The sequence below is a fragment of the Orbicella faveolata genome, unplaced genomic scaffold, assembly GCF_042242905.1.
Source record: "Orbicella faveolata isolate gen_17 unplaced genomic scaffold, um_ofav_v1 contig_25, whole genome shotgun sequence".
Classification (NCBI taxonomy): Eukaryota; Metazoa; Cnidaria; class Anthozoa; order Scleractinia; family Merulinidae; genus Orbicella; species Orbicella faveolata.
Genome location: NW_028301553.1, coordinates 30866477 through 30888560, shown reverse-complemented (window position 1 = coordinate 30888560; position 22084 = coordinate 30866477). Strand labels below are relative to the sequence as shown.

The 22084-nt window shown below is 40.5% G+C and overlaps 2 protein-coding genes and 1 non-coding gene across 3 annotated transcripts; 1 reads left to right on the top strand and 2 right to left on the bottom strand.

Annotated features, from left to right (window-relative positions):
• The first annotated feature begins 6 nt into the window (after nucleotides 1-6).
• Nucleotides 7-1941, top strand: LOC110059161 (calcium homeostasis modulator protein 5-like). Its single transcript, XM_020765856.2, has one exon. It carries the CDS (start codon nucleotides 199-201, stop codon nucleotides 1120-1122), a length of 924 nt encoding a protein of 307 aa, XP_020621515.1. The 5' UTR covers nucleotides 7-198; the 3' UTR covers nucleotides 1123-1941.
• A 200-nt stretch (nucleotides 1942-2141) lies between these two features.
• LOC110059240 (rho GTPase-activating protein 32-like) lies at nucleotides 2142-21789 on the bottom strand. The gene is made up of 19 exons (XM_020765945.2): nucleotides 21591-21789; nucleotides 21288-21357; nucleotides 19039-19132; nucleotides 17337-17395; nucleotides 15623-15710; nucleotides 14927-14998; nucleotides 13738-13820; nucleotides 11563-11641; nucleotides 11210-11302; nucleotides 10463-10585; nucleotides 7917-7994; nucleotides 6950-7049; nucleotides 6291-6384; nucleotides 5846-5901; nucleotides 5560-5662; nucleotides 5204-5299; nucleotides 5004-5052; nucleotides 4496-4874; nucleotides 2142-4211 (listed from the first exon to the last, which is right to left on the bottom strand). Exons 1-19 carry the CDS (start codon nucleotides 21625-21627, stop codon nucleotides 3196-3198), a joined length of 2769 nt encoding a protein of 922 aa, XP_020621604.2. The 5' UTR covers nucleotides 21628-21789; the 3' UTR covers nucleotides 2142-3195.
• On the bottom strand, nucleotides 12520-12592 carry Trnat-ggu (transfer RNA threonine (anticodon GGU)). Its single transcript has one exon. It is a non-coding gene; the product is annotated as a tRNA-Thr (tRNA).
• Nucleotides 21790-22084: the final 295 nt, after the last annotated feature.

Below are 22084 nucleotides of genomic sequence, written 5' to 3'. Positions count from 1 at the left end.
CTTACAATGAATTGGCAGCATTCTGATTGAATGGTTTTAGTTGTCAGAATTGACCATTCAACTGTGTAGACGTGTAATATCATATAAACCATCATATTAACTGCATGGGCTGCTTTGATCAGCACTGTTAACAGAACTAAAGTACAAGCGATACATTTAAGGGATTTGTTTTTGCAGAGTGTGTCCACAACACAAATTATGTCAGGGGCCATCACTGGCACTTTTACTGCTATTCTAGAAGCGGCTTTTAAAGCTGTTAAAGGAGTCGCACAATCAAACGAAGTGCCATTCAAAACAGTTGTCGCCACACTGGTTTTGTACGGCGTCAACGAGTTCTTGGGCGACATCGTATTTTCGTGTCCCGAGGAAAATTTTAAGGTATACGGCATCCTTTTTATCCTTGGTCCGTCGATTTTGCTGTTCTGTTTAGCGCTGTTAGCTTCCACTCCGTTTTGGCAAGCGGTAACAGGCTGTTGTTTGTTAAGATGCCGTAGGAAGAAATTGCTGTTCTTGAAGGCAAAGAACAGTCTGTTTGTATCTTGTTTGCCGCCAGTTATATGGCTAGTGTACGCTTTTGTCGAAGAAGATTATTACGTTTGCGCCAAACTTGGACCTCTGGATACAGCACTTGCCAAGGCAACCACAACCGCCCTGAAAGATGCCGTGAATAAAGAATTCTCTCAAGCGAAGACTGCGTCGCAGTTTATCGCATGGGGCTTGATTCTCGGACTTGTTATTGTCTCCACAGTCTTCGTCACGGTTTATCGCTTGTGTTTACCAGTTGACCCGAAACTACAAGGGAAGTATGCTTTCCAAGAATACGAAGCAGAGAAAGCCGTGACTCTTTTCAACGACAAAATCAAACCACTTGCAGAGGCAGATGCTGAACAGCTGATCGAAAGTTTGTTCGAGAAGCACAAAGACAAGAAAGGCGAGGAACAAATCAAAGCTATCGAAGAGCAACTCAAGAATTTGTTTCCGAGACACGCGGGAAAGTTGCACGCGCCTTTTCGCGCGCGGAATAGTAGTATAAAGCCATATACTGTTGATTCCCCGTCTGCGGCTTCAGAAGATATGGAGATGAAACCGAACGGTATTACGAATGCAACACATTCGGGCTAAACTACAGAGTACGGGGCCACTAACGGGGACCGGCTCATTGGAGAGCTATTTAGGCAAAGCGGAGTGACGTTCAGGCTATCCGGAGTGCTATTCAAGTTAGCCAGAGCGTTCATGAGACTGACTGGTTAAAAAAAATGGCGCTCTGCCCGTTTACCCATTTAACCACGCACTTAGCGAAAACGAGTTAAATGCTTCGCGTTCACACTACCGTTTTCGGAGCTTTTCCCCGTCCATACTTAAACGCTCGAAAACGCTGCTATGGTATGGAAAAATACAAAGCCTTCGCCGTCGCTTTCGACGGCATTTTAGATGTATGCGTTTTCGTTTAAAAACACGCGCCTTTTGACGCGTTGAGCGCACCGTCCACACTAAAGCGCCAGGAAACGCTCACCGTTTTCATAAGAAACGCGATCAGCATTTGAGAAAGCCGCCAATTGTACTGAGAAGACATTTTCCAACGGGTGCCTATCGCGTTAGTGTGGACTGGAAAAACTTAGGTAGTCCATTTACGGCACATGCGCCTTGGCAGAGGACTGTTGCTATGTTTTCGAGCATTTTCGTGTGGAGTGGGGAACTGCTGCGAAATGCGTTTTCGGTTCGCACAATCTTCGTTCCGAAAACGGATTAGCTTGGGCGAGTGTTTGTTTTCAGTTGACGAAATGGAGCACTATTAGAAGAATTTAATAGACCAGGTTAAGAACTCGGAGGCTGAGTTTTAAATTAATTCACCCCACAATAGGAAACACGCGTTTATCAATCAGCTCATTATCAAAGAAAAGTACATAGAGCTGAGATCTAATTGAATAAAATCTTTTGAAACTTCGCAGTGCTCAACACAACGACATCACTGAAAGGAAGGGACAAAACCGAGCTCTAGTTAAATGTCACTTGCTTGGGACCTCATAAGATTCCGAATTTATCATTTACAAGAAACACAAAGATAAGAAGCAAAGTGGATAGGGGAGGGGAGGCAAGGGGAGGGGAGGGGAGGGGAGGGGTAAGCTAAAATCACATAGCAATTCAACAAGGCTCATTATATTTACGTCCTTTCTACTGGAACAAGACAATTCACCTTCAGTGCAAACAATATTTTCGCCAACTCTTGAGATATTTACATTTAAAATTTATATTAACATACGCTTTAAAGACTTAAAAATATTTTCGTGATAAATTAAAAAATATTCGCAATTCAGAATTTTGTCGCTTGAATTACTTCGCTTTGCTGGCTTTGTGTGTGCTCGGTCATTTCAGATTATAAAATTGACAGTAACACAAAGCTTTATTGTAATTTTCCCATGTCCCTGAAGGGATTAGTACTTCATAGAAGCGGCATCAAAAGTCTACATCCGATTGTTTTCACTGAAATATGGCGGAGCGGAGAGCGGTGGAGTTAGGCCAAAGTACAGCAATGTAGTATGTCTGAGAGTAAACTGCGCTATGTTTCGACAGAATTTCAAAATGAATGCGTTGTTCCAGCCAAAAGATATTTCTCGCGTAATTTCTCTTTCCAAGAACTGCAATTACATCATTCACATTTAACTTCAAAGAGAAAGGGCAATGGTACGAGATTCTCTAAGATGGCTTAAAACTGAGGCAATAACAACCTCGTTCCAGGGTCTCTCTTCTTCCCGCTCCTCTCTCGCTCCAGTAGGGCGGGAAGATGAGAGAGCCTGGAAACGAAGTTGAGGCAAGAGAGGATGACGGGTAATCCTATCTGGGAGATTAACTCAACTACCCTTCACTCTCGTTTGAATGAGACTAATAAGAACCGCAAAACAAAAGTTTGAAAATCTGACAAATTGAGCGGCATGTTATTGCATGTTAAACACCGAAAATGTCAAAGGTTAAGACATTTACTTAAGTTTCCCCGCGTCTACTCACGACAGAATCCAGTGAAGAGCCCTTTGCACTGTGACAGCGAAGAGACGAACCATTCCAAATTAAATATTCTTCTTCACAATATCAAACCGCTTGCTGAGTACCACGCGACCGCCGTCAACTCAGGACCCTGGCCGTGACCGCGAAAAATAGCACGTTCTCAGCGCGCGACTGTACCAAAATTACGTCATTCATTCAATGCATTGGCCTACCGCTGTTTGAGCAAGGCACTAGAGACGTCTGCGCCAGCCTCGCCCCAGTGATAGCAATCTGCTGGTCTGACAGCCTTCCCCTGGATGTTTTCTTCATGGGAGGGGTGGTCATGTTCACTGGTGTCGAGTAGCGGTGCTTCTCTTCGGGTATCGTGCAGTAATTCTGCGAGAAAACCGGCGAAGAATACCGATGCGTTGTCGGTTCGTTGTCGTATATCGAGATCGGGCGATTGTCGTATACCGACAGAGGGCGATGCTCGGAGCTCGGAACTTCTCGCCTCCGCATGGAGCTCTCGAGCTCTTCGCCGCCGGTCGACGCTCTCCGATGATTGACCTTCGTCGGGTGGTATTCCACTTTAGTATAGAATACAGTCTGTTCAGATGACACCCGTTTGAACGAAGTCAACACCGGGTGCCTTCTGATGTGCATCTCGCCAACAGTCCGTGAGCGTTCCCGCGCGGGCTGGTGGCTAAACGATATTGTGACCGGTTGGTGAACAGGAGTTCTTATCTCCCTCGTGTCATGCTTAGCATCCATACGTATATGTCTGGCCCTAACAGGCCGCGGTCCCGTATCATTAGGCGCCTCATTGAGTTTCTCCGCACTTCTTGTCTGGCGCACTCCTTCCACGGTTTCACGTTGTGGTTGGGGCTCACGCATGACACTAACGTAAGTCCCTTGGCTCGTCTCCTGAATCTTAGCCACGGACTGCGAAGCGTCAAAGTTCCTTCCCTTCTGGAAAAAGCTTTTCCACTTGCGTCCGCTAACACCCCCATCGCTCGACTTCCTTCTCGCGGGAACTTCAACCGATGACCGATACATGGGAGGCTCAAATCGCTCGGGTGCTGGCACAGCCGTGACTCTTACGTGCCTTACTGGGGGCTTCGAGGGCGTTGTCTGCGCCCGCGCCCGGGCTTCTTCCAGTGATATTAGTTTAGTAGGCGGGGAAATGGACAGTGACGCCATCCTTGGACCAATGGAAGGAGCGCCGGCAATATCTGTAATGAAAACAAGAGATCATTCAGATGTAATCGGCTCAGAATGTTCTATTCTATTTAGTTATAATTATACCATCATTCAACATAAAATAATTAGCTTCTTGTAATCACGATTCCTATACTGAAAAAAATTAGATACTGACGAGACTGCCCCGCATACCTAGAAAGTCACGCAAGTGACATCACACATATCATATTACACTACACATCTTACATCACACATCACACATTGCAAAACGCAACACACAACACAACGTGACAAAAAACGTAGTAAGAATCCTTACTTGAATCGGAGACCACCTTTCGCTGTCTGTCGAGCGACGAGGACGAGTAACGCGGGTTCGCCACAATCGCAGCCGCCGCCGCGTGTTCGTCAAAAAACACGTTCGCATTCCTTATAAGGTACTCTATTATAACAGCTTGTACGTTGACCTGCAAAAGGGCCGCGCCTCCGCCGTCCAGAGACATCGGCCGCAAGAGGTTTGGTGACCACACGATGGCAAGGTTCTTGGCGTGCATGCCGGTCTGGGGCGAGTACGAGGCCACATGTGACAAGTGACGTAACAGGTACTCTAGTGTTCTGTAGTGGGGTGGCGGAAGCTGCTGTACCACGTGATGGATGGCTATTTGACGTTCTGATTCGTTCGTGATTTGGATGGCGGCCTGAAATGGTAAGATGACGGAACACTTAAAAGGAATATCCCTCGATATTTGGATGCTTCTATGAATAAGTTAATTGGTCACAGTTTTTCATCCGGATATGTCACGATGAGTGTATTAAGCTATACTCACCACAAACTTGTCGTACAGATGATACGTCAGTAGTGGATTCGGTAGCTCTCTGCGAACAAAAAAATTTGGTTTTTTTGACTCTGGAAATAACAACTCCATTGGTTTCCTTAGCAAATGCGAAAACCAAAACTACACAGTTTGCATAACCGTGCAGTCACAACTCTGCGCCGACATGAAAAGGAAACTTCATGTGACCTTACCTGAAGTACATCTTGAGCAAAGAGCTGATACAGTGAATGTCCCGGATATAGCAGTCCTTTAGGAGGTCGGGCGGCTCGTCCCCGTCAAATGCCAACCTGGGAAATAAAACTCTTGCTAATAACGAGTATGCAATATCGCCATTCCTCATAAAATATCAACACAATGTCAAGGATGTCAGATGTTCACTAAAAAAAAACAACAACAACAACAACAACAAAAACAAAAACTACCAACTAAGACATGCCGTCTTGATGAGCAACCTTCCTCTCACAACTACCGTAAAATAAATAGATACCATTCCGTAAGGAGATTTCAAATTTGAGCTTGGGACTAGAAGATTGAGTAGAATACTTACCTGAGTTTCTGAATGTTAGAAGACATGCCGGATAGACGGTAAATTCCATCTACGATACCATTCTTCTCTATCACTTCAGCGCACTTTGTTAACACCAAAGGAACTAAAACAACAACAAAGAGTTCTATTAAGGTTCCATCTTTTCAAGTGAATCTACAGGATTTGAGAAACGCAATACTTCAGACAGAGGCCTGATCGCCACTGCATTTTTTCACCAAGAAAATCATTTCAATGTTAATGTACAGAAAGCCGTGCAACATGCAATGATTAAAATATAATTCCTCACCTTGGCTATTCGTTTTTGCCAAATGTTCGCCCAAGTCACAACCAAAGGTCCGTTCCCTGAGAACAAACAGGTGGACAAACAAATAATTGTACATCAATTGTACAGTTTAATTGGACAGGTAAATTAGACAGTTTTCCGTCGAAATGCTGGATGGGTTAAAATACTACTGTGGGGAAAACTAAAACCCTTCTCAACCAAAATCCCTAATCAAAAAAAATTACAAGGCTCCCTCTTGGAGGGAGACTACGGAGTGAAATCGGATGCTAGTCAAACATTTCTTTTTAAAGTTTAAAAGTGGCTGAACTCATCGCCTACTGGTATGTCAGGTTTCTCACCGGTGTTCGTACTCTCATCTGATTGGATAACACCAATCCTAACATTTTTGTGCTTGTTACGTGTCATAACCCGCTAACAGCAGCTGTACACACAAGATAAGCTGACTTACTTCAGGATACCACTTTGCATCAGCCTTGCCTTCGAAGGACGAGAAGACAGGAACAACCGCAGAAAGGACACAATTTTCCCTCGCTTCTTGGCAACTAAAGAAAAGAAGAAAATAAACATTTTGATATTATTTGATACATTGTTCTTCCGTTTCCCCTAAAAATACGCTGTAAGGGTTTCAGTGCAAGCGAGAGCTGTTTAGCGTGTTGCACAGTTTAGCTTCGATGCTTTAAATCGCTGCGTTTCACGCGCGAGGTGGGTGTACAATGGGGACAAATAACATTTATAATCATTTCTTTTCAGGCGAGGGTAGGTCGCATTTGACACAGAGACAGACAGACAGACAGACAGACATAAATTAGGGTGGGTCTTATTTGACATACAGTCAGACAGACAGACATAAACGAGGGTGGGTCGCATTTCACAGACAGACAGAAAGACAGACAGACAGACGGCAGACACATATACAGACAGACAGACGTAAACGAGGACGGGTCGCATTTGGCATACAGACAGACAGACAGACATAAACGAGGGTGAGTCATATTTGACAGACAGACAGACAGAACGTTGAACAAAAGAGTCATTTCTCGGATTGGAAACCACACACAACGAAAGTGTCTCCAACAAGTGTTAAACACTATAAACAAGTAAACAAACCTGGTGTCATGTGTGAGGTTGCCGTGTGGCGGGGCAGCGATGCTTGACCGTCCGTCTTGTCACAGATAACTTCAACACACTGACTAGGAAAGAATCCAACCTGAAAACATCCCAAAAGTGCATTCAGTGATAAAAATAAAAAATCTCCTTACGCTACCAATACACTGTCAAGCACACAGGTGATAAGAATCGAGAAATTCATCAGCACTAGGATGCTGCGTTGACAAACTACAAACTCTCCAGAGCTAAGTTTGTTTCAACCAAGGTTAGCTATGACGATCAGTAGGGTGAGATAACATTTTGAGACTGGCGCAAGGATTAAAATGAGATCATTCAGGCCATGAAGGATATTAAGCTATAACACGAAGAGAGCCATGTAGAAAGGAAATTCTTAGAGCTGCAACCAACACAAATAAGTCCAATAACTTTTCCAACTAAAGCAAGAATATTCTTGAAGCTGGAAAACCAACAGACCACTTACATACGAGAGGGTTGATGCTAACCACTACGGCATTTCAAAAATGGCATTACTTGGCTGTAATTAACGCTGCCCCCTGAATCGTTAATCGAAATCCAATCAAAAAACAACCAACCAAAAACTTCATCATCGAGAGAAATTATTGAACCTATGAACTTCACTGAGATCACAAGTATTAAAAACACTTACTACGATAATCCTATTGAATTAAAGTTAAGCGTTTCAGTGTAAATATTTAGATACATAAGATCAACGAAACAATCTATACACTCAGTTGAACATTGTAAACAACGAACAACATCGACCACAAATCCTTTTTGTTGAGAAACCCTCTGAATAACATCAATTCGTTGAAGGACTTCACAACTGACAGGTTACTTTGTTGGGCTTTCTCCTTGTTCGCGCGACTTTTATAAAACTCTTACAACTCGGTGAAACAATTGCGTTAAATTTCTATAACTCGGTATATTATTTTCTACCTTACTATACCTCAAATCCTTGCTTTCCTCTCCACCAAAGGCTCTCGTCAACCGGGGGCATATCAATCACGGAAATTATCCCACCGACCTGCAACAACACCGTTGCAACAAAATGAAACAAAGTTTGCACTAAACAAGAACGGCGAAAGATGAATGAAACGCTACCAACTTCAGCGCTGGTTTAGCCCCGTTGAGCTAATTACTATCAATTCAGGATTTTTGAAATGTTTCCATTTGAAATGACAATCCGGACACGCTACATAGAGCGGAACAATTTCATTCTTACGTCAAGTGCCTTCGGGCCATTCGCTCAACTCGGTAATTGCGTAACAACTACGAACAAGTGGTTTCCGCCATACCGGCGGCAAAAAAGCGCGTCTCCTCAAAATTAACTACATATTTAATACAAGGGCACTATTGATTTCTACAGGAAACCGACCTAATTCTTTTTGCAATTCCGCTAAAAATTAGCCAAAGTGGTCGCCCAATTCTTGTCAACATTAATTTGCCTATCTGACAATCAATCACCTTTTTTGACAGGCAATGTTTGTCATGTGACCCGTGACTACTGAGAAAATGACGTCATGTTCGGATCACGCGATTTTAAAGGAGCGATACACTATTCTTAATGCACAATGCTGTTAACTGAATTGATGCATTTAGACGAATATATCAATCGATTATCCCTATACTCAAACCGTTTAGTGCCAAAACGTAGTTTCGATCTGCGTTAGTTTGGTAAAAGTTGATATTGCCGTAGCGAGGGACAAGCAAACGCCTCCCACTTCCGTTAACGCGTTTAAGGTGAAAAATTCGGGTCTGAACTTTCGACGTATCGTAATCATGTATGGATCAATCATTAATATTAGGTTCTTCAATTATGCTCAATTATACGTCCTGTTTGCTTGTTGAGATGTCATCACCCAAGGTGACAACCAGATCACTTCATTTCAAATTAAGTAAGAATTGAGTAAGAATTGAGTAAAAACCTAACGGATAGAATTTCACTTGCTTTCATAACGGCTGAACTCACTTCATTCACGCATTCACAAAATGCTCTTTTCTTTTTGTTTCATCTATCTCCCTTACTGCACACTTGAGAAAATCATTTAATTTAATATTGTGCCGTACTAATTCGTTTTCTTTTCGGCGGGCAACTGTTTTAAAGCTTTCCCACAAGAGAACGTTTCGTGAGGTAATACGTGACCAAAGCCGTCACGCCGGACGGAAACCCTTCAAAGTCACTCACCCATGGCAACGAACAAACTTAAGTCACCAGCGGAACTACGTCACGAGATCATTTCAATCAAATTTTAAATAACGTACGAAATGATATCCGTGACACTGGACAGAACGTCACAAATTGATTGAACAATTGTGTTTACCGTCATAAAAACCACGTTTAATCACGCTCTTGAAATCGGTCAAAACCCAGTGGTAAGTCACTGACATAGTATGATGTCACATTTAAGAGGCATGAAATTACCATCAAATCAAATTAAAACTCTAAGACAATAGTTTGTTAAGGTATTAAAACACCAAGACGCAATAGCAAAGAAACAGAGACAAAAATGATTGAGGCAAAGGGAAGACTGAACAGAGGTTACGCCATAAATCATTTAAGGTCATTCTTCACATTTGCATTGCGCATCCTTACTGCGCATAATTTATGGCGTCATTAGCGCGCGCTCGTGCACGCGCATATTGAAAACATGACGGATTTGCCTTGATATTGAGTTCTGTCAGTTGAAAAATGGCTCTAGCTCACCAACGAGCACGGGCACCCCAATTTTTTTTCCAGTCATTGTAATCAACTAATCATAAGCTTTGCGTGAGAGAAGACTGATCTAATTTCTATTGCTGATAATTGAATAAATAAGAAAAATAGCAGATACACTGTGGTCTTTTCTATTTTGCAGTCGGTAACCACGTCAAGAAATTTGGTTCAAATTTATAATCAAGGATTTAGCTTTCTGTCTGAATAAAACTTAAAACGTTTATTTGTGTCCGACACATTGTATTGACTGTAGTTTAATGCGTGTTCTTATGAGTCCGGGCTCACAAAGATGTTGCAATTACTGGGAATGTGTTCTTATAATAAGCATTAAATAAGGCCAAAATGGGGCATTTTCAATGCCTCACTGCTCCTTAATGAGCATGCGCACCCCCTCTTTTATTTCAAAATTGAAGTTATCATTTGACAAATATTCAGTGGACAAAGTTTGGACAAATATCTATTGTCACTTTTATTTCAGAGGAATTACCTTAAATGATACACTAAGAACGACACGAGGGAAAATGAGTTTTGGTTCCTTTCACTTCCGATTTGTGTATAAAACGAAAGGTTGACAGAAAATCCGTTGACAAAGTAACGCTTGAATCACGTTAGTTCAGACAGACCTGACACAAATTCTTAGAATGAAATTTGAAACAAGTGGCTCACAAGACCAGAGCTTTTTAAGACTCTTGTTTCTGGTCACTGTGAGAGTACAAAGCTTTGCCTAAGAACACAGCTTGCACTGTACCTCTTACCTGACCATTATAATATTATCATACCTCGAGAGAGATTTCGTCCGCAGCCTGCGCAGTGTATCGTTTGATCACGTGAGCAGCTGCTATTCCAGGTACGTTGATTGGAGACTCGTCTGTCAGTAACATGTGGTTTCCATGGTTATCAAGCTGAGAAAACATAAAGGCAGTCATAAGAGTAAGTGCGATTTCTGTCGCAGAAAAAATAATCCTTGAGACGTTTACATTTGAATATTTAAGGCATAAAACACCACAAAGCTTGTAAGAAGAAGTGAAACCATATACCAGTGTAAACTGCGGGGAAACAGGCACCAGTGAAAACATGCAAACACTATCGAGAGAAAACATGCAAACATGCGCGAGAAAACATGCAAACACTATCAGTTACGCGCGGGAAAACGGACAGACGGAGCAAAGCGCGGGAAAACATGCAACCACGTGTCAATGTAAAAGCGCGGGGAAACGGCCAAAACGTGTCAGTGCTAAGCGTGAGTAAACACACAACGAGTGAAAAGCGCGGGAAAATATGCAACCACGTATCAACGTTAAGGGTGGGTAAACTGAAAACAGGTCAATGCAAAGGTTGAGAAAGCGGGCGAACGAATGCCAAGCATAGGTAGACATGCCACCATTGAACACTCAGTGCGGAAAAACAGTCAACAAGCATTAAGCGCGGAAAAACTAGTGTAAGCCACGTCACGACTGGTGTTGGTTTTGCGTCTGATTGGTTTCGCGTTCTGCCATTTTTAACCAATCACAAAGCTCGGTACTCACCTCAAGCCAGTTAAGGACGGCACTACAGTTCATGACATCATCAGCGAGCTCAGCGAGTCTTGTCAGGTATTCCTGCACTAGCTGACGACATTCCTACAAAGAGAAGGAGAACTCGTCACGCAGAACGGCTTTTCACGCTGAACAAGATCTCTCAAAAGCCACACTCTAAATAGCGGCATGTTACTACGGTGTCAATATATGGGGAAGAAAGTACTTTTCTTGAGTCAGAAGTCTTTCAAAGCCAGCTACCACCAAAATCATCAGAGTCACTGGATCTCAGGAGTAAAGGACACCGAATTACCTAACTACAGTGTAATGTTTTAGGTGCAGAACAGAGCGAAAAGCAAACCCACTTGGCTTTTAATGAAGTCGTCAGTGTCAGGAAGACGAGCAAGGCATCTCAGCTGGCTGTGGTTTCTGTCGAAAAGGCACCTGAGGAAAAATAAAACAGATTTTAATGTAATGTTTGGAAACCTTCTTAATTAGAATTACCCTGATCCCAGAGCTTCTATTTCGAAGTAGAAAACAGGAAACCTCTGGAACCAGCGTGACTTGAAATCCGTATCACCGTGACTCCCAAGCACGGACGTTCTTTGAGGTGTCACGCAATCTTTCTTACCCAAGGAAAGGCTACGTGACAATACAACAAAATGAAAACGGTTAAACAACAACAAAAAAGCAACAACAACAACAAACCTCTATTATAAAAAGTCTTACTAACGCGTCCACAGCGCTTTTCTCTTACCTTAAACAAAAACGGTCTGCCTTTACGTCGCAAATGCTAAGAATTTTCGTTGGAATGTGAATGCCTACTGGGCGTAAGAATTCGAAAATAAATTGAACCCGACAAGAAAATTTCCTGATTAAACGGAAAATCTGATTAGATCAGATGGCAGCAAAGAATTTAAACAAAGAATGTGGAACTTCTTCTTTTGTTACCAGCTACAGGTCTTTCGCCCATTTTTTTTTAATAATGAAATGCGCGGCTCCTTAGCTCGGCTCCAGGCGCTCCCAGTGAACTCTGATGAATCGAGAACACGGCAAATGTTTAACGGAAATGTTCAGTATTACTATTTTTGTGTTCCATTTTAGATCAACCTTTGACCAACCGGTTTTCTCGTTTCATTGTAAATGGTCAACTAAACTAGGTTTAACTAGCATGAATTGTTTTCTCATTCAATTAATCTGTTTTGCGACCATAAAACGCACATTTAACGAAAGCGAAATTTTCTACGCTTAATAATCACTGAAAGTGAAGGATGATCGTCGCAGTAAATTTTCCAATTTAAGCAATTGGAAAGAAGAAGCCAGGGCTTCAACGGGATTCGAACCCGCGACCTCCGCGATACCGGCGCGATGCTCTACCAACTGAGCTATGAAGCCTGATGAAAAGTACTACAAACAAATTAATATCCCATATGATTATCGCGTGCAGATAAGGCGATCTATGAGTGACGCAGCATTATTCACAACTGACCAATCAAAACAAAGTAAATAACGCGCACAGCCAATCAGAACTGAAAGCCAAAACATGCCACTGGCACCAAGCGCGGGAAACACTTCCATCGTCTAACACTTAAGATCAATATTAATATTTCTCAGTGAATTACAGAGCAAAGCCAATTTAAAAGGCAGTTTCGTTTCTCAGGAAAACAAACTGGACGACAAAAATCTCTGATTTGATTTACCTAATCGCATAAAATTCCGTGCATTTCTAAACTTCGGTGTAAATGTTCGTGATTTTATATCAAACGGAACAAACTGCTCATGATTAGGATAACGGAAGACAATCTATGAAAGTTCTGAATTGCGTAAAAGTCTTCACCCTTCTCTCCCTTCGTTTTTGACAAGTTCCCCCCCCCCCCCCCCTAGTAAAACCAGAACAAATATAACGAAGAACATCGAAAGAACTACTGAAAATACGAACTCTTCAGTAATGAATAAAGTCGTTAATTTTCACGTATGACTGAATCACACGATATTGCTGTCCGGCAAATAATTTCGCAGATATAAATTTTAGTTTCCAAACTCCGATTTCTCTCTTGAATTTCAAAGCGGGTGAAATTTTAAAAATCATATTAGAATTTTCGAATCATAACGAATAAAACGGCTCTTGGTGGGTTCAATGTTGCTTCCTATCATTTATGGCGGAACTGGTCCCAACGAAAGAGGATATAACTGCAAAAATTACATTCGCATTTTCTGCCATCGCGAATATAAGTCTCAATATAAAATAAACTAACAAAGTCACTACAGCTTTATCGTTAAAACTCGTGAACTAATACAACTTCAATTTGTTGCTCGGCAGAGACTAGTAAAGATACCTTATTAAGCCAATGTTTACGTTGACAATCGTATATCGAAAGGGTCCTGTCGCATTGTGGTGTCTTTTGTAGCGAATTTAAGGAAGTTATTGCTGAATATAAGCATTAAAGCGCGCTAATAAACAGTAATTATCGCTAAAATAAACCCATTCTAAATGCATGAAGCTTTGCATGAACTTGAAGTGAACAACGAAAATTATTTACCTGTGAAGGGCGCGATCCAAGAGTCGCAAATTATCAACTGACCTCGTCAAAATCCACGACTTTCCACGACAGATAACGTTGATCTGCGACAGGAATTGAAAACTCAAACTGTTAAATTTCCATCAAAGGGAAATATAAACACGAAGGAAAAACAATATATCCCTCGAGCGCCCTTTTCCCCAGTGGTAACACGAAATTTTACACTTGCTGCGAACACAAAATGATGCTTGTATATATTATATTAAACGATATTGAATTCACAGTCAAGCGCGAAAGCTTTCGAAGTTAAAACAAAGAATACAACCAGGTTATTACGCTCAACAAGGGGATCCTTATGGATGATTGCTTCTTGTCTCGAAAGATAATAAAGACTAATATCTACTTCAATATAGACCGCAGTAAAAAAGTTAATTACTGCGCTCCGAAATTAACGAAGCGATGAGATAAAGAGCAACAAATTCTTACCCTTCTGAAAATCGAAACTTTTTTGACTTAAAAGAATCTCTTTAGCAACAAGTTTAAGTTCAAACACCCAGCAAGCACTTATCTGAACAAAGCACAGACTAACAATTTTTTTTTTTCATTTTAATAAGAAACGAAAGTGGGGGTCGTCCGTGACGTAACCTATTCAAAAAGCAGACAGTTGCCGCCTCCTCCTGATTTCTCTGATTCTCAACTGTTGCGTGATGGCTCGTGTAAGGCTGCGCACCTGACCAGCACCACCAAATTCAGAACCAGGCTCTTAGCAACTCGAAGAAATCTCTGGTAAAACGCAGTGTTGGCGTGTTAAGGTAATGTTCACAGGTCAAAAGTAATTTGTTTACTAGGTTATCAAATGATTTTGAGTGCAATTTGGAATAAGTAAGCACAAGTTACTTTCAAAGACTAAAGAATATTGCAAGTTCCTACAGGGTGAGTGCAATAGACCATATTTGTATTCTCGGTACTAGACTGGAGCTAGCTTGCAATGGAGGTTCATGCGGGGAAATGTCATAAGAAAGAGATCAATGTCATTTGTATTTGAAAACACTCCCCGCATTAGCCTCAGTTGCATGCTAGTTCCAGTCCTATACCGAGAATAAGAAAATGGTCTAATGTGTATTCTTTAAAATCCCAACTCCACAACCCTCCCCTCCCTTTCGCTTCCTCCCTCTCCCCCCACATTGACTTTAACAATCCCTTCACTTACCAGCAGTGCCCCTTCCTCTTCAAGGCCGTTATGGTATCGCTTATCTCCACCATTGCCTGTGTACAGACTAATCTGAGAAAAAGATAAAGAAAAAGTTGTACTTCTGGAAAGTAGAGAACAAACTCTTGGACTTTTGTGAAAAAATGAAACACAAAAAATAAGCCTCAGTCAGTATTTCTTTATGAGTGTTGGCCATATACACTGTAAGGTGGGAGACCACTCGCGGGAATTTTTTTTTTGCCCTGGGAAGGATTCAAAGCATGATCCACAATACTCCAATTTATTAGATGGCTAGCTCCATGAGCGGGCAAGATGAACTGAATCCTACGCTGAGATTGGCTACCCAAGCAGGCAAGATGGCACTATCATGCCCATCAGGGATTACTCCCTGTGTCCTGCAATAAAAAATTCCCCGAAAGCCATATAATAAATTGTTTATTGACCAAGCTTGTTTGGTCAAGATGACTGGGTGTTGGCCTCATTGTTTTTTTGTGTGTTCATGGACATTGACTCAGCCATCTTGACCAAATAAGCCTCAATTGCTGGTCTATAACCCATATAAACATAGCTATAGATCAGTGAACTTGCCTTTACCTAACCACCTGAGTGTCAGAAGAAGCTTTGATCTTAGACTGGGGGAGGAGAGTTGGATAAGTTGGTATACTTTTTCAAACTAGGGGATATTGAACAACTTACCTTCACTGATTCACCAAGATCAACAATGTCATAGTGAAAGTGTGGCATGTCCTCCACTCTTGGAAAACGAGAATTTCCACCCTGCAGTCTAATTATGGAAAAAAATATCAAGAATATACATGCTCTCTTCTTTATAGAATCTGCCAGGCCTTGGAAGTTTACTTTCAAGGAAGCATAAATTTCTCACTATTGGAGTGACTAAGAAAAGAGTTTTTTTCAGGTTGCATCTTGGTCGACTACATGTAACTTGAAGAACCTCTAGACCGTCACATCATTAATTCAAATCCTGTAAATATAACATTACATAATTTCATTTTTTCCCAAGAGGGTATGGTAATGAATCCTGCAATCTGATTGGTTCTTAGCGCGGTCCGGATTTTCCTATCTCTGACCACAGTCACGGTAACGGCAGGAAACAGTGCAGATGAAATTGCCGTGAGTGAACTAGCAGTAATCGTCAACCTTTGCTCTTTTTACACTTCCATCGACGATTAATCAATGCAAGTTTATCTCTGTTCACTCTAAAATGACAAGGAAAGTCACTGTAAGTAAATTCAATTAAGTATTTTGAAGTTGCGAGAGTTTGTTTAGTTGTTTTTAGCTCGGCGCTTTAATGGTGCGCAATCCTGTATTTCTCTCGTCGCACAATTTTAAGCAAAAAAAAAAAGTTGATTGCAGTCGAGTTTAACTCTCTGATCGTTGCTATATTTACGAGAATTTCTGTGGAACACACTTAACGAATTTCTTCAAATTCTGCTACTCAATTTACACTAAAAAAGTCTGATTTCGGGTGATTCGCAATAAAATTGTTTTTGTTGAACAACTTGAAACTTTGCATGAAATTTCCCACCAAAAACAGTTTTGGAGAACTTAACCGGTGAACCAGATGCAACTAACGTAATCAAAGTAGTTTGAAATAAAGCTGTTCTTTAATACATCTTTCTTTGTCTATTTGTTTGTTTGCTTGTTCGATTTTTTACGATGGTGTGTAGATGGCACGTAAGCCAATTTAATGACAAAGTTGTGTAAACAAACCAACTTGTAAGCCAATTTACCATGGGGAAAAAATAAAAATGTTATTTGCCGGCTTAGGTCGGTCTGTATAGTGAAAAACTGTGACCTCATGCCTGAAAATGCTGCATTTTCAAGACCTCGGTCACAGTTTTTCACTGTATGGACCTCCCAGCCAGCAAATAACGTATATGTATTTAGCATACCATAACCTGCCGCTTATTAAAGCAACCTCGCTTATAAGACCCCCACCTATAGGCCCATTTACCTGCATACTAAAAAGTACACCCGGTTATGAGCCCCTAGATATAAGCCTCCTCCCCCTCTAGCTTTCCTTGTTTTGGATTCTTTTTAATACGATGATTTTATAACTTATTAAAACTAGTAAATGAAAAACCTATTTTGACCAATACAGCTATGGCTCATTTCAAAATGGTTTTTCATTCCGGGTATAGGCTATCTCGGATTTAAGCCCCTCTATTTATAACCCCATCTATAAGCTGTCACAAAGTTGTATAAGGCCAGGCCTTATATGTAAGAGGCAGTTTATGGTAGCCTGCAAATGCAGACATATTTCTAGCTGTCACTTGCCTACGCTGAAAATAATGTTATTATCAGTGGAGACAAGCGACAGTCAGAAATACGTCTTTGTTCACAGGCTATATTTAGCAGGGTTTCAAAATAAGAGATGTGTAAGCAATACCTGATGAGTTTCCTGTAGGTGCCAGTCCAACCAGCAGTTTCCCCATGCATGTAGTCCCCCTACAATGGCACATAACAATTGCACAATCTATCATATTAGCTTTCCTTGTGTGTGATTGGCCTAAACATTTCTTGCAAAGCAAGTCATACCATGTCACACAACTAAAACTGGAGTACAATAAATTTTATGTTTTCCAAGAGGGCATGGTAACGAACCCTGCATTCTGATTGGTTCTTAGCATGGTGGATTTTCCTATCTCTGCCCATAGTCGTGTTCACTTGTGTCATGTGTGTGTGGAAAAGGTCAAAAATTATAAATTTAAAGTGGTTTGCGAGAAAAAGGAAAAAAAAAATAATAAGTTATTTGCTGGCCTTTGTCAGTCTGTATCATGAAAAACAGTGACCACAGACTTGAAAATGCTGCCCTTGGCTTGCAGCCTCTGGCAGCATTTTCAAGACCTTAGTCACTGTTTTTCATGATACAGACCAACAACAGCCAGCAAATAACTTATTGTTTTTCCTTTTTCAGACTCACAGTCTCCATGTTGTCATGAGCTTTTCAGTATAAGTTACTAGTTAACAACATATATAAAGTTACAGTACTAGTTAATAACATACCTTTATACAAAATGAAAATGACTGATTCACCCCTCTACACTTTTTGCAAAATTTCAGGTGAATCTCTCAAGCACCATTTTTGTAGATGTGATTTCTATGAGGCGAGAGCTGATGAGGCCAGAGGCTAAATCAACTATTACCTAATAGTTCATAATCTAATTGCGTTTGACGAAGTGGAATGCAAACCTAATTTTGATCTGCGGCTTTCCAGAGTTGGTCTCCCTGTGCACAGTTATAGGCCGAAAAAAACACATTCCTGTAAGGACACCAAAACGGCCACCCCGCTTGATTTTTGCAGGGGCATGTCACAGCCAGTAAACTGGTACTGTTTAATGCTAAGACATGTGATAAGACATGTGGCGAACATGTGAGTATGTGAGCAGCCCATGTGAGCTCGTCTTTCTGATGGATCTTTCTTTGACTTCTTTCCATTCAGTTGCCGTACGCTTCGCTATTATGTGCTCTCAGCATTAGATTTTGGTGAATTTAAACGCTTCGACCATAGCATTTATCAAAATCTAAGGGAATTGTCCTCGTTTATTAACACGACTTCGCTTTGGGATGATAGCCGTGGGAGCAGCTACATTTTGATTGCATTTGTTGATTAGTTCCAGTCACGACAGATAGCTCAGTCTTTATCCGGTCAAAATTTTACTGTTTGGAATCAGTGGAAAAGTATTCTGAAGGCAAGATCCATAAGACTACTTTATTCATCAGGGGAAATACTCGAATAAGTTGCACGGAGTTTGTTTACGATAAACGACCACGCGAGATGAGCACGTGATTGCAAATGCTAGCTTAGGATAATGTACGTAATTTGAAACTTGAAACTGGCAGCGTCACGCAACGTATCAACAAATCGTGACCTCTTCACTAGCATGGACTTTGACACTATGCATACATGTGTCTGACTGTAAAACCTTGGTTGCTGCTGAAAAATGTTGATTTTAGCAATAAACAAAGGTTGAAAGTCAGCTAGTGAAATCATTTATTTACAGTATATATATATTTAAGTGAGAGCGTCGAACGCACTCTCATAATCTCTGATTACTACTAGTAATAATAATTAATGTACAGGAGAATACCTTGCTTTCCACTGGTGAAGTCTTTTCCAAACTAACACTTCGTCTTGCTGTTCCACTGGAGCCTAAGGGCAGCTTCATCATTCTAGAATTGTGGCTAAAAAATAACAGACAATGTGACATGCAAGTATAAGGCCTCACACTGTCCCCACTATGTAGGAGAATTTTTAATATGCAGCTTGATTTCTACAGTGAGGCCTACCATCCGTACGCTAATCTGTCATGAAAACAGAGCTTTTCCAAAATGCTCTTCAAACTGGACAAATTTGAAAATGGTGGCTTTGTGTTTTAGTGTGGGTGGAAAACATTTTGAAAATGGCGCTTTTTGAAAATGATGATAAATTTATTCATATGATTTCCCTTAGTTTTCTGCAAAAACAAATCCAAACTGACCTGCAATACATCTTCAAATTCTTTCCATGAATATGGTGTGGATGGAAAACATTTGAAACGTTTTCAGAGTGAAAATGTCGTTTTCAAATTTCTCTAGCATAGTGTAGACGGGGCCTTAGTTAGAATAACATCATATGGCTAAAATAACAAACAACAATAACAATATTGTAGCTAATTATTACTTAGGAAGGTGAAGTTCTGATTGCTTTTTCTCAATGCAAATATCAAAATAAACATTCTTTCTTACCCCAATGTACGATATATAGTAACTCAAGTGAATTAAAAGCCATTTTTGATTATATCAGTGGGAGTAAATTTTTGTGGTTCTTAATTTTGGTGATGTTTTTTTGTTCTACTGGAACTTATTCTTGTGGATCAAGTACCATCCGCATAATCCGCAAAAATTAAATCCTGCAAGATGAAAGTGCTACAAGGAACATTGAATTCTATCTTATTAACCCCTCGAGTGGCTATATCACATACTCAGAATTTCATGAATTTTGCCCCTCAGGTGCCTATATGATGTACTGGGTGCGTCAAAATTTACTCAAACTCTGGGCGCACTCATAACAACTTTTGTCAGCAGCCAAGATTCATAAGAGGTTTTTCAACAGACTTCTAATTTCCCATTGCTGTGATGTCATATGGATATCAAATTATGTCAACTTCAGTGAAATTAAACAGGTTGAAGAGACACTTTTATGACCTTTCAGAAAATGTACATGTTCATAGTTTAAGTGAAAAAGCTTATGGTATATGGAGTTTTTTCAAAGACACCCATTTTCAGGGAAAATGGTGTGGCATGTCAAAGCGTACACAATGGTCATCGAGTAATATCTTTTTGAGATGTATTCAATTCTATCTCATTAAAGAGTAATCAGGTAAGGCTGATATATATATATATATATATATATATATATATGGGCTAACATATATGGGCTAACATATATGGGCTAACATATATGGGCTTACAATTGCCAAATACAAACAGTTATGGCCAAGGTAGTTCACGAAAATTTAATAAAAAAGAAACGACAGTTTGGAAATATGATGCATTTTGTTTCTGGAAATTTCTCCCCCAAATATCCAACCACAATTTTGAGCCCTGTCAAACATTTCCATATGTATATATGTTTTTTCATTTATGTCATAACTAAATGCATGATATAGAAATCTGGTTTGATAGACAACTCAGTGATCAAAGACTCTAATGAGACTGGGTTTGCATACATTTTTCAGTTACAGGAAAGCATTTCTGATGAAAGATTTCACAACATGTTATTTTATGTTCTATCAAGCCTGATACAAAAAAAAATATCCAATTCAATTAAACAATCAAACTTGATTTACAAGGTATGTTAAAATAAGCATGCGGTTATCTGTAGAGTCTGGTTCTAACTGTCAGAACCTTATAAGCTTATATCCATATGATATTATAGAGCGGACGGAATATATTTTTTGGCCAATATTAACCTCAAAAGCTTCAATTAATCAAGCTTACCTTTACTCAAACTAAGAATTTCAAAGCTATATTGATCGTATTCCAGTTGTTGTTGCTTAATATGGTTAAGGCGACGACATTTCGTAAGTGGGACTAAATGTAAGCCGCTTAAAGCAAACAAAAATAGTGTTTTGACATTTCAGTTTTACACAGCCGTCTGTCGTCTGGGAAACGGGCAATTCCAGACGAAAGTTTCTAGATAAAATAAACAACTTCAGCCCATTTGTGAATTTTTTATACGTATGATCGATTGACTGGTACTCGACTTAAACGTCTTAGTTGAAAACCACGGATCTTATTAAAATGGCAACAGTTAGCTTAATTAAAGGAATTCGAAGTGCAGAAATAGCTTCCTCACCTTGCGCTCAGCTGTTGCGTATAGGGAAGACTCTTTTCATCTGAAGGCGACATGGCCAAACCGTTTGTCGCTAAAATTGGACCAAAAAAGGAAAATATAACATCAATAGAATAGGACAAACTTGTGAACGAGAAATTTCGTTTCGAATACTCTAAAAAAGGGAGAATTAAAAGCTGTACAAGGCATGCAAGAAACGGAAATCCAATACGAACTAAAGCCATGAAACGTCTTCTGGTTTCTGGGTGTGAGAAAACCAATATCGAAAAAAATCGCAATTCACCGACGTTCCTTTGTATAGATTACCTGAGGGGTTTGCAGCAGATGTGTACCAAGTCGTCATTTTCTACAGTTCGTGATTTTCGTGTGGTGGAGAGGTCATGGCACGGGTTATTGAGGATATTTTCTTTGTTTGTTCGGCCAGCAAATTGTCCGCCATCGCTGAATTTGCAAATCTTTTGGTGTTTGAATGACGTCACGTTACCGTGGGCTCACCACGTACCCCATGTGGTTCCCCCGTGTTCCCCCGTGTTCATCTTCTTGGTGGCCCCCCTTTAAATATTCTTTTTTTCCCCTCCCTCTTTTCTCTACTTTTCGCAAACTTATGTCTCTAAACCGAAAAAAACATTGAGAAAATGGGAATTTAAGTCTTTGGTTCATTGTAGCCAATAGAAGTTCTCTTTTTTTTTTCTTCCACACTTTTCAAGGGTATTTGTCATGTTTACTTGATCGATCTGAATTAGCAAAAGTGCACAGCTCTGTGCGCTCTTTTAGTCCAAAACAGCGTTTAAATTTTGCAT

Excerpts from the sequence above, each read along its gene's own strand:
- LOC110059161 (XM_020765856.2), top strand. The coding sequence starts at position 199 with ATGTCAGGGGCCATCACTGGCACTTTTACTGCTATTCTAGAAGCGGCT.
- LOC110059240 (XM_020765945.2), bottom strand. The coding sequence starts at position 21,627 with ATGACGACTTGGTACACATCTGCTGCAAACCCCTCAG. Across the intron at positions 13,821-14,926 it reads AAGAGGAAGGGGCACTGCTG|ATCAACGTTATCTGTCGTGG; the intron begins GTAAGTGAAGGG and ends TTCCTGTCGCAG. Across the intron at positions 5,902-6,290 it reads ATGCAAAGTGGTATCCTGAA|GGAACGGACCTTTGGTTGTG; the intron begins GTAAGTCAGCTT and ends GTTTGTTCTCAG.